The sequence below is a fragment of the Mustela lutreola genome, chromosome 7 (assembly GCF_030435805.1).
Source record: "Mustela lutreola isolate mMusLut2 chromosome 7, mMusLut2.pri, whole genome shotgun sequence".
Lineage (NCBI taxonomy): Eukaryota > Metazoa > Chordata > Mammalia > Carnivora > Mustelidae > Mustela > Mustela lutreola.
Window position 1 is genome coordinate 79,285,481 of NC_081296.1, and position 10,957 is coordinate 79,296,437.

The 10,957-nt window shown below is 40.7% G+C and overlaps 1 gene segment (V, D, J or C); it reads left to right on the forward strand.

Annotated features, from left to right (window-relative positions):
* The first annotated feature begins 306 nt into the window (after positions 1-306).
* LOC131837194 (T cell receptor alpha variable 9-2-like) lies at positions 307-856 on the forward strand. The segment is given in 2 exon segments: positions 307-400; positions 522-856. Coding segments are annotated over 2 exon segments (381 nt in total).
* Positions 857-10,957: the final 10,101 nt, after the last annotated feature.

Sequence of the window (10,957 nt, forward strand, 5' to 3'; positions counted from 1 at the left end):
ATGGGTGTCTTCTCAGCTTCAGAAATTCCCTGGGATGTGTGTTAAAGAACTTCCATATCAGGTAGGGTAACAAGAACAAAATAGACCTTAGAGGTCAGGATTGCTGTTGTTCAGACTTCCAAGAGCCACCTGAAGACTGACATGTGCCTCATGAAGTCAGGAATGAAACAGGTGGCTGACTTGGGGAGGATTCTGGCCAACATGCACGCATTTCAGTCCCTGTCCACCAGGGGGTGCAGCTTCCTACCACAATCACATTTCCTGTGTGAAATGTGGGCGTCCACTGATCATTTCTGTCACTCCAACCTTCTCCATGGTAAGAATGAAGAACATTATTTAGGTGACACTCCAAAGATGAAGTGTTCTCCAGTCTTCGTGACTGTGGTACTCTTAATGCTTGGTAAGTAAAATATCTCTTAAAATTTGGATTCTTTCTTCCATTGTGTTAGCAAAATGCTTAACTGTAGTTTCTCCAAGAGCTTATACATAAGGTGACACAGGTCTCTTTTATTTTCCCTCAGGACAAACCCATGGAGACTCAGTGACTCAGGTGGAGAGCCAAGTGACCCTCTCAGAAGAGGCTTCCCTGACTATCAACTGTACTTATACAACAACAGGTTACCCCACTCTTTTCTGGTATGTCCAGTATCCAGGAGAAGGTCTAGAGCTCCTCCTGAAAGCCTCGAGGGACAAGGAGAAGGGAAGCAACAAAGGATTTGAAGCCACCTACAACAAAGATTCCAAATCCTTCCACTTGGAGAAAGGCTCAGTGCAAGCCTCAGATTCAGCTGTGTACTATTGTGCCATGTACGACACAGTGATGGGGACTGCAGGGGGAGCTGAGCACAAACTCTGAGCTGAACAGGGCCCTGGAAGCTGAGTGTCTCTGTCTGATCCACTCTGGTTCCAGCACAATCTGTTGTTTGTCCCTCAGTGTCTGGTTGATACAAAAATCACACAAATGACTAGAACATAGGAACCAGAAGTGACATTCCCCAACCCCAGCTGTTTCTTAGTGACACTGAAACCAGTTTCATGCCAAGAGTTCCTCAGCCAGAGCATAAGTACTTTCAAGGTAAAGCCGCATAACAAATGAAGTGGTCTCTTGCTCATCCTTGCAGTGAACGTCCAGCCCCACAAGTTGTTCATGGCACCCTGGTGGGTGTTGCTGTGTCTATACACTTTTAGAGACACACAGTGTGCCTGAGAAGGTGGCCTCTGCCCAGTGTCTTCCTGACAAAGTGTGGCAGGAGAGGTGATGCGAGAGCTTCAGCTCCAAACCAGCTGTTAGTAGAGAAAGGGAAGGGAAGAAAGGAAGAGAAACACATGTACCCGAGCAAGGAAAAGAGAGACCAGGAACCTTGGCACTGCTTTCTTTTCTAGTGAACAAGGTGGCAGGTTCAGGCTGATATTCAGCGTGAAAGCTTGGGAGCAGAAACAGAAGGGAAGATATATGGTTCATGTCCTGACCAGTTAAACAGATCAGCTGGCTTTCTGACAGTAAGAACCCAAGTGCGATTGTTCTCAGTGCCCAGAAAATATGGTGAGAGAAAATGCTCTTTCACTGATGTTTCCTAACAATATCGATAGTTAGGTGACATGGGGAGGGAAATCTCATTGATTTCTCTAACTCCTGCTTTGCAACCTTTCACAGAGGGCCACAAATCATGCAATTGGGAGAATGTATGGGAGTCAGTACAGATGTGTAAAGAATAATAGAAAAGCAATGTCTATGTTGCACTGACAGAGTTTGCGAATATTGTGGCAATCTTTTAAAATTATCATCTCCTTATCTGCAGGTGCTTTGAATGAGCTATGATCAGAATATTAATATACTTCCTATTGTATTAGTTACATATTCTTAGTATAATGTAATTTTTTGTTAAATTGATTTAAAACATAAATTTTATTTTCAAACCTGTATAAATATAAACGCATGTTTATATGCGTTTAACTATACTTTAAACAATCCAAAAGGGTATATAATAAGAGTTGTCCTCAGATATTTGTATAAACATGATAAATGAGGGGGGTGCTGAATGGCTCTTTCAGTAGAACTGTGACTCCAGATCTCATCATTGTAAATTTGAGCCCCATGGTGAGGGTTGAGGTTGCTTAAAAATATAATCTTTAATAAAACTTCATTATTAACACACATTAATAATACACATTTACCTCTTGAATTCTTTAAAACGGAGCAGACACTCTCGGTCTCCTCATGATATAAGATGCTTTTTAACTATATACTCCTGAGCCTCTTTCCATATCCTAGTGTGATTGCTCCCTGTTCATGAACTGTCTTTTTGGTGTGTGCACATGACACTTTTATTAATTACCACTTTGGTGAGGTTCACTGGATTGATCTGGAATATTCCTAAGTTTTTGATACCAGCATTTGGTGGTATTAGTGTTTTAGATTTTTGCCATTGTAACAGATGAGACCTGTAGGGTCTTATTTTTTTAAAATCAATCTGTAAAATATAAAGAACACTTACCATGACACAGAACCTCTGGAATTTTTAAGTGTATGATACATGATTGTTGGAATGGGTACAATGTTGTAGAGCAACACTCTATTCTTTCATCTTGCTCATGGATCAGTAACTCCCCCTGTCCCCAGAGCCCATGGCAAACTTTTCTTTGATTCACTTTTTGATTCTTTGAGTTTGAATATCATAGATACCACATTTAAGTGGAATCATGCATTATTTGTCTTACTGTGGCTGGTTTATTTCAGTTAGCGTAATGGCCTCAAGATTCATCCACATGTTTGCATATTGCAGGGTTTCATTTTTTTGTTGTTGTTCTCTTTAAGGCTGAATAGTACTCCACTTATGTATTGAGCACACTTTCTTTATCTGTATAACTGTATTTGGACATTCAAGTTGTTTCCCTAATTGGCTATTGTGAACAGTGCTATAATGAACATAGGAGTGCTTAATATCTTTTCAAGATCCTGATTTCAATTTTTTTAAAAGATTTTATTCATCCATTTGACGCATACACAGAGAAAGCATAAATATAAACAGGGGGCAGCAGAGAGAGAGGTAGAAGCAGATTCCCTGTTGAGCAGGGAGCCTGATGTAGGCCTCAATTCCAGAATGGTGAGATCATGACCCTAGCCAAAGGCAGACACTTAACTGATGAGCCACCTTGGTGTCCCTCTTTTTTTTTTTTTTTTTTTTTGAAAGAGAGAGAGAGTTGGGAGTGGGGAGGGTCAGAGGAAGAGAGAGAGTCTTAAGCAGGCTCCACGCTCAGCACAGAGCCCACCATGGGGCTCCATCTCAGGACACTGAGATCATGACATAATTCCACATCAAGAGTGAGATATTTAATCAACTGAGTCATTCAGTCGCCCCTCAATTCTTTTTGATAAATACTCAGAAGTAGGGTTTCTGGATCACATTGTAGTTCTATTTTCAACTTTTCAAAGAACTTCTTATACAGTATAAGAACCTCTATACTGTTTTCCATGGTTACACCATTTTGCATTCCCACCAGCAGTGTGCATTTTTCAATCTCTTCAATCATAAAAGCCATCATAAAGGTTTATGGGAGTTCTCATCTGTTTTTTCACCAAAAACAGGAAAGGAGAAAATGATCACATTTTTCATAAGATTTTGCACACTGACCAAAGTACAAGCATTTCCACCTCCTCTGGGATCAGATAGTTTTCCCTTTTCATTCCTCCTAGGGTCCCACTCATTGATTCTATTATAGCTATTTACCTTTTTCTTTCCCCTGTAGACTGTAAACTAGTATATTATCCACTTTTATGTATTATCTTAAAAGGTTCATTCATTCATTCACTCACTCACAGATTTTATTTAAATTCCAGTTACTTAACATACAGTGTTGTATTAGTTTCAGGTGTACGATATAGTGACTCAACACTTCCACAGAACACCTGGTGTTTGCTCATCGGGACAAGGGCACTGCTTCATCTCCTCACCTATTTAACCAATCCCCAGCCTCTCCCTCGGGTAACCATCAGTTTGTTCTGTTTAATGATGAGTCTGTTTCTTGATTTATCTCTCTCTGTCTTATTTTTTTCCTTTTCCATATTTGGCTTGTTTCTTAAATTCCACATGAGTGAAATCATATGGTATTTGTCTTTCTCTGACTGACTTATTTCCCATAATATTATGCTCTCCAGCTCCATCCATGTTGTTGCAGATGGCAAGATTTCATTCTTTTAAAGTGCTGAATAATATTCCATTACTCTTTTATATATTCTTAGCTCTAGTAAATTACCCCATTGAAACTAAAGGCTTAATAACTATTTATGGATTTCTTTTGATCTAAGGTAATGAAATCAAATAAGTAGAACAAGATGAGACTTACCAAACTATCTTTTATATCCATTTCTATGAAATTCCCTTTTAAAAGTAGAATTTGGTTCTCTTTTAGTCCTCATTCAATCCAAGCAGTTATTTTATTTTCTGATCATGGGCACTTCCTTCATCAGGAATCTTGGAATGAATGGGGTTGGGGGTTGTGTCTGCAGAGCTGCTTCCTCTGAGGTGTCTTTGCTGACAGCTTCATTACTCTAGGGGGCACTCTAGGCTTTACCAGAAATAAAGATTTCTCTGATAGTCCAAGGTTGAACAGTTAAGAGAGAACAGAAATCATGTGAGCCAGTCCAATTATAGATAGCAAAGGTGGGGAAGAAGGGGGACGGGGTTTGTGTAAATTTCATCTCGGGTTTAACATTCTGCCATTTCATATCAACCTCAGACATCTGAAGCCATGTTTCTAGAAATCCACTATACATATCTCTGTTGAGAGTGGAGGGAGCAAGAATGAAGAAAAGAAGAGAGGAAACAATAAGGAACACAAAGAGAAGGAAAGGGAGAGGACAACATTGACTTTGAACAGCAACAAGTGGCCCAGTCAGACTTAGCTATATGGATGAGCAGGTCCATGAACTGCACAGGAGAGATGGAGATGTGAAAGTTAGAAAGAACATTGTGCAGACCTTTTATTTTTCATCAGCCAAAGTCTGATTGCAATAATAATCAATACAGATTGTGACTGTCTGTCTTGGTCTAGAACTGTTGTAATTTCAGAAATTATGATTACTTCAGCAATATATATAACACATGATATCAGATGGTTTCCTTTATCATATTTTCATATAGTTGAATTCTCACGTGGTCTAACAAACTATGCAAATTGGGGAATGGAGACACTTTTCACTATAATTCTTCAAGGTTTTGTGGAATCCCCATTAGACCTTGAATCTTTTAGAAATATCATTCACCTTTCCTCACACACTATCTCACAAATCCCTTATATAAAGTGTTTTAAGAAAAAAAAATTTTTCCTCCTATATTAGAAGTATTGCCCCTACCACCCTGCACTGTTGGCCAGCACAGTTTTGGAGACATGACTGTGCCCTGTCCCGGGCCCCTGTGGGTGGAGTCTGGAGTTCTGTGAATGACAGGGCTAAGGTGTGATTGGTGCTCGGTTCTATTGAAAGGGATTGACTGTAAGACACAGTTTCTCTGAATCTGAGACTCTACGCTCTGCAGTAGGCAGAAGTACCTCATCAAGTAGACAAGAAATCATGAGGAGACATTGGGGAGCTCTCCTGGGGCTCCTGTGCATCCAGGTTTGCTGTGAGTGGGGGCGTTCCTCATGGGTACTCAGGTGGAGTCCACAGCCCACAGTCCATAGTGGTGGGGGGAACTCCAAGTGGGTCTTACAACCTTAGCGGTGTGTCTTAGGATATTTTGCAAGTTTGGAAACTGCATCAGTGACATCACTAGTGTTTGTGTTTCTCTTTCCACACAGGGGTGAGAGGGATGACAGTGCAGCAGACCCCTTCAACGCTGAGCCTCCAGGAAGGAGCCAACTCTACTCTGAAGTGCACTTTTTCTAGCACTCTAGGCAGTGTGCAGTGGTTCCGACAGCATCCTAGGGCCAGCAGTCTCACCAGGCTGTTTTACATAACTTCAGGGATGCAGCACAGTGGGAGGTTAAACTGCACAGTGAATACTAGGGAACAGTCCAGCACCCTTCACATCGGGGCCTCCCAACTGGAAGACTCAGCCACCTACCTGTGTGCAGGAGGCACAATGCTCCCTGGTGATCTGCAACCTGCACCCAAACTGCAGCTGCACCTGCAGCCCCCACCATTCCCTGGGGCTGGCATTTACCCCACAGCAGGCTTTGCACATGTTCAGACTTTCAGATTTACCTTAGGGCATGTTTTTGCTCCTAAAATTAAACCCATCTGGAGTGTCATTTCACATTTCTTGCCTGCCTCATCCCCCAGAAAGCCCTTTGCAGGTAAAGAGCTCTACCATGGCAGCATTGGAGCAAGTGACAGAGATGCCCATATCCAGTACCCTGGGAAGACAAATGTCCTGGCAGCTAGCATATAAATTATTTGTAACTAGTCAAATGGAAATGTCTTGAAGAATAAGAAGATCTTGAACAAACAGAGGGATCTGACTGAATTTTTTAGTTACTATAGATTTTTTATTTTCAAAGAATAGTAAGGAGAATGTATGTAACTTTTTTTTTAAGTTTGTGTTTAGCTTTTTCACTATGGGAAATACAAATATAATAAAATAATTTTTTGAGGGCCAGGCACTCTACTTGTCTCATTACATATATTTTCTATTTCAGTGAGGAAATACACGGTAAATAGGTATGTTCATTTTATTCACAAATAAAGGGAAGATTTTAGAGCATAAGTGACTTGGTGGAATCCAATGTTAGTGAATCTGAGGTGACAGGAGAGCTTATCCTGTGAGTACCTCATCTAGAAGACTGTAGAATCACAAAATCTGAATGATTTCCTTGATCAGTTTGTATGATGTGTTGACATATATCACTGACAGAGGTATCCATTTCTTGTGGAGAACAGCTCATGGAAGTTTTCATTATGTTCCATGAAAATCCATTGTTCTTCCTTCCATTTTGAATGAATCCTTTTTGATGATTATGTAAAATCATTCCCAATTTGGAAACGGGAGTCAAAAGCTTCCAGGACAACCCTAAATGATCCCCTTCTCTGTTGTAGCCAGAGAAAAGACTGTTGACCCCAAACCCAAAGTTGAAACTCGCATGTGGAAGATTCCAGCACATACTGCGCTCCAGCCTGCACTAGTTTTTATGTTGAGAAAAAGGCATTGATAGGAAGGCCTGTGCCCCTGAAAATTCAGATTGAGATAGATGGGCAGACACCCTGAAACTGGGAGGAAAGTTAGCTTTTTGAGCATGGAAACTGTGCAGTTATACAGCCCTCCACTCTCTCAAGGAACCCTGTCTTTGGGTTAATGCTGTGCCCTCACTGTCTTGAAATTAATACTAGTTTTAGCTTTGTACCTGTCTTTTATAAGTGAGTCCCATAAGTGGGGGAACAAGTGCCTGAGCAGAGAGAGAGGTGGGCAGCAGGACTCAGGCAGGAACACATGCAGACTCAGGTTCTGGGTCACAGCAGGCTGTGTGAGAGCTGAGCAGTTGGCTGGGCCACCTGTGGTGTCTGTGCCTGCTTTGGACTAGCTGGGGCTTTGACATGCAGCAAAGGGTGTAGTAAATACCTACAGGAAATTACTACAAATGCAAAATGTTTACCTGGACATTTCAATTAAGTGGTTTGGTAGTTTCTTACACAACTAACATATTCTTATCCTGTGATCTAGCAATGGCCTTCCTGAGTCCTTTTACCCATAGGGTTGAAAACTTACGTCCACACAAAAACCTTACACAGGTGTTTCTGGGCAGTTTATTCCCATTTGCCAAAACTATGAAGTAAACAGCATGTTCTTTAATAAGCAAATGAATAAATAAATGGTGTTACATCCAAATAATGGAATATGATTTGCTGCTAAAAAGAAATGAGCCATGAAGGAGTGAAGAGATAGGGGAACCTTAAAAACATTTTCTTAAGTGAATACAACCCATCTGAAAAGGCTATGTAGGGTATGATTCTGATCCTCTGACTTTCTGGAAAAGGCAATACTATGGAGAAAGTAAAAAACTGTGGCTTCCAAGGGTTGAGGAGAGCAGCAGGGATCAATAGAACACAAAGAATACTTAGTGTAGTGAGCCTAGTCTCTATGATACTATAATGGTGGATACTTGCCTTATACACTTGTTCACACCCACAGAATGTCCAACAGCAGGAGAGAACCCTAGAAAAACTGTGGGCTTTGGGTGACATGATGTGGCAGTGTAGGCCCCTCTGTTGTGAAATAGTCATGGGGAAGGTGATAGTTGGAAGCCCATACCTGTGTGGGGGTATGAGATGGACTGAAAACCTCAGTACATTGGCCTCATTTTTCTTTGAACCTGATTGAGATAGTTGAAAAGAAAATAAGTCTTTAAAACATTAATATCAGGAGTGCCTGTGTGGCTCAGTGGGTTAAAGCCTCTGCCTTTGGCTCAGGTCATGATCTCAGGGTCCTGGGATCGTGTCCCACATCGGGCTCTCTGCTCAGCAGGGATCTTGCTTCCACCTCTCTCTCTGCCTGCCTCTCTACCTGCTTGTGATCTCTGTCTGTCAAATAAACAAGTAAAAAGTCTTAAAAAATTAAAATCAGAGACATGAAACTAATATGTATGAAGAGTTAAAGCATTTTATGTTATTTTTTTAATTAATTTTTTTTTAGATTTTTTTACTTGTTTATTTGACAGAAAGACAGAGAGCACACACAAGTAGGCAGAGCGGTAGGCACAGGGAGAGAGAGAAGCAGGCTAATCACCGAGCAAGGAGCCTGATGTGGAGCTCAATTCCAGGACCCTGAGATCACGACCTGAGCCAAAGGCAGAAGCTTAGCCCACTGAGCCACCCAGGTGTCCCAAGTTAAAGAATTTTAGAAATATCTCCCCTAGAAACATTACCTAATGACAGCTTTTCCTTGTTTTTTGAATAAAGTCCCCAAATTTTCATTTTGAAATGATCTCAAAAATTGTATACACATCCCTGGCTGGAAATTTTGAAACTCCAAACTAAGTTTTAGGGAAAAGCTAGAATCCAGAAAGCAATTGGGATATTTTAAAAAGTGCTTCTTGCTTTCCATGTTAGTAAGCTCATCCACCTCCTCTAGTTTGTCTCAATTCAGGAGATTCTTTCTTTTCTTCCTACAATAGATAAGTTATATGTAATAAATATATATAAGAAATATGTCTCCAAAAGAATATCCTGCCTACTCATGGCTCAGCCATGGAGTCCCCAGGTCCCACTGCCTGTGAGGAGTTTTCAGTCAGTGAATAAAGTCCCATTTTAGTTGATGTTAATATTGATAAAGTTCTCCTTGATACACTCTTGATCTCATAGAAGAAATGAAAGCCAAGATAGGATCTCATGCTAAGAACCATGTCTCTGCTTCCAACGAGTCCTCAGGGTTGGGTAGGAGCAACCTCAAACCCACTAGATCATATGTGCTTGTGAAAATGGTCTTGGGATTCCATGATGAAGGCAATTTCACCCACTCTGACACCAGTCCACAGTGTGTACAACAAGTCCTCAATACATATTTGCATTGTTATATAATATAAGAGAAATTTAGGGTTGGAAGAGCCCTTAGAAATCCTTTAGTTCAAGTTAATTTTTCACATCAGAGACTTTATCCAAGGTGACAGTCTGGAACAATTAGGTAGTGAATAAGCTGGGCAAGAAAGAAAGTGGGTTTCCTCAGGTCCGGTTTAGCATTCTTTCCCCTGCTTCCTTGCTGTAGGGCCATTGTGATGGGTAAATAAAAAGTGTCTAATGCAAGCCCAGTCATATAACTGCAGCATTGCTCTGAGAAAATTGTGGTCCATTTGGTTAGAATGCCTTAATGGAGAGTTCTAATTTGTGTAAATGTCTGAGACCTTGGGCAGGAAGGGAGACTCAGGCTGAGTCACTATGATTCTACCAGCAAACTCATATATCACTCACTGTTTCTGTAGGAGGAAGCCAGAGGTGATGGTGTCATGTGAACACCAACATGTATTTCTAAGGACTTTCCCAAAATAACAAATATTTATTATCCCAGGTGCACATCCCTTGAAGGCAGAGTGAGTATAATGAGCATAAGTCACACACTGTCTGTAAAATGATCACTGGGTATTTAGGGGTCCTGCAGCTGGCAGTTCATGAAGATGGTAGATGAAGTTTTCCTAGGCCATAAGGAAAACAATATTCTTTGAAAACATGATGGAGATGGAATTTTACACAAGGGATAACCTTATCTGTGCAATAGTTAATCCATGGAAGAGAGTCATTCATATGAATGATCACATTGAGTTCTGAAGGTCACACCTAAAAATTGCAAAAATTGACCTTCCCACCAGTAGAGGGAATTTTGCCCAGAGAAGAATTTGAGAATTCTTACTTTATGGGGAGTGGAGAACGGAATGGAAGATTCTCAGAATTAAAAAGTTTTCCACACATAAAAACACATTTCATATATATGCATATATTTATATTTTGAGTTGATATTCTTCACTATAGCTGTCTTTAAATCTTTTATGGTGGGAGAGGAGGAAGCACATGAGTTTTATTCTTTGTCCTTTTGTGGATCTAAGAGTAGGCTTCACAGAAATTAGGAAAGTCTTGGTCTTGGAAGTGAGGTGGTCTTGTTTTCCCAGGGACTATTTCTCTAGATCAGTTCTTTAGGACCAGTTTCTTTTTGGTACCATTCCCTGAGCACACACAATGTTTATGCTTCTCTGGATTTTTTCTCACAGAGGTCATCAGAAGATTCCAAGAAATTCATGTGGATGAGAAAGGGGTTTGGGAAGAGAGAGATAATTCTGGAAACTCACAGGATTAGAGAACTTCATCAATGAATCTTGGGGAAAGAACACTGTCATGGCATTTAGGAGAAATATGATGGAGTATGAAATGTGAAGCAGTGTTGACCAGGAAGTGGGAAGCATGACAGGATGGATAGTGGATTCTTTAGAGAAAACTCTTCTGAGGCTATGAGGCAGCATTGCATTGGGGGACATGCCATCT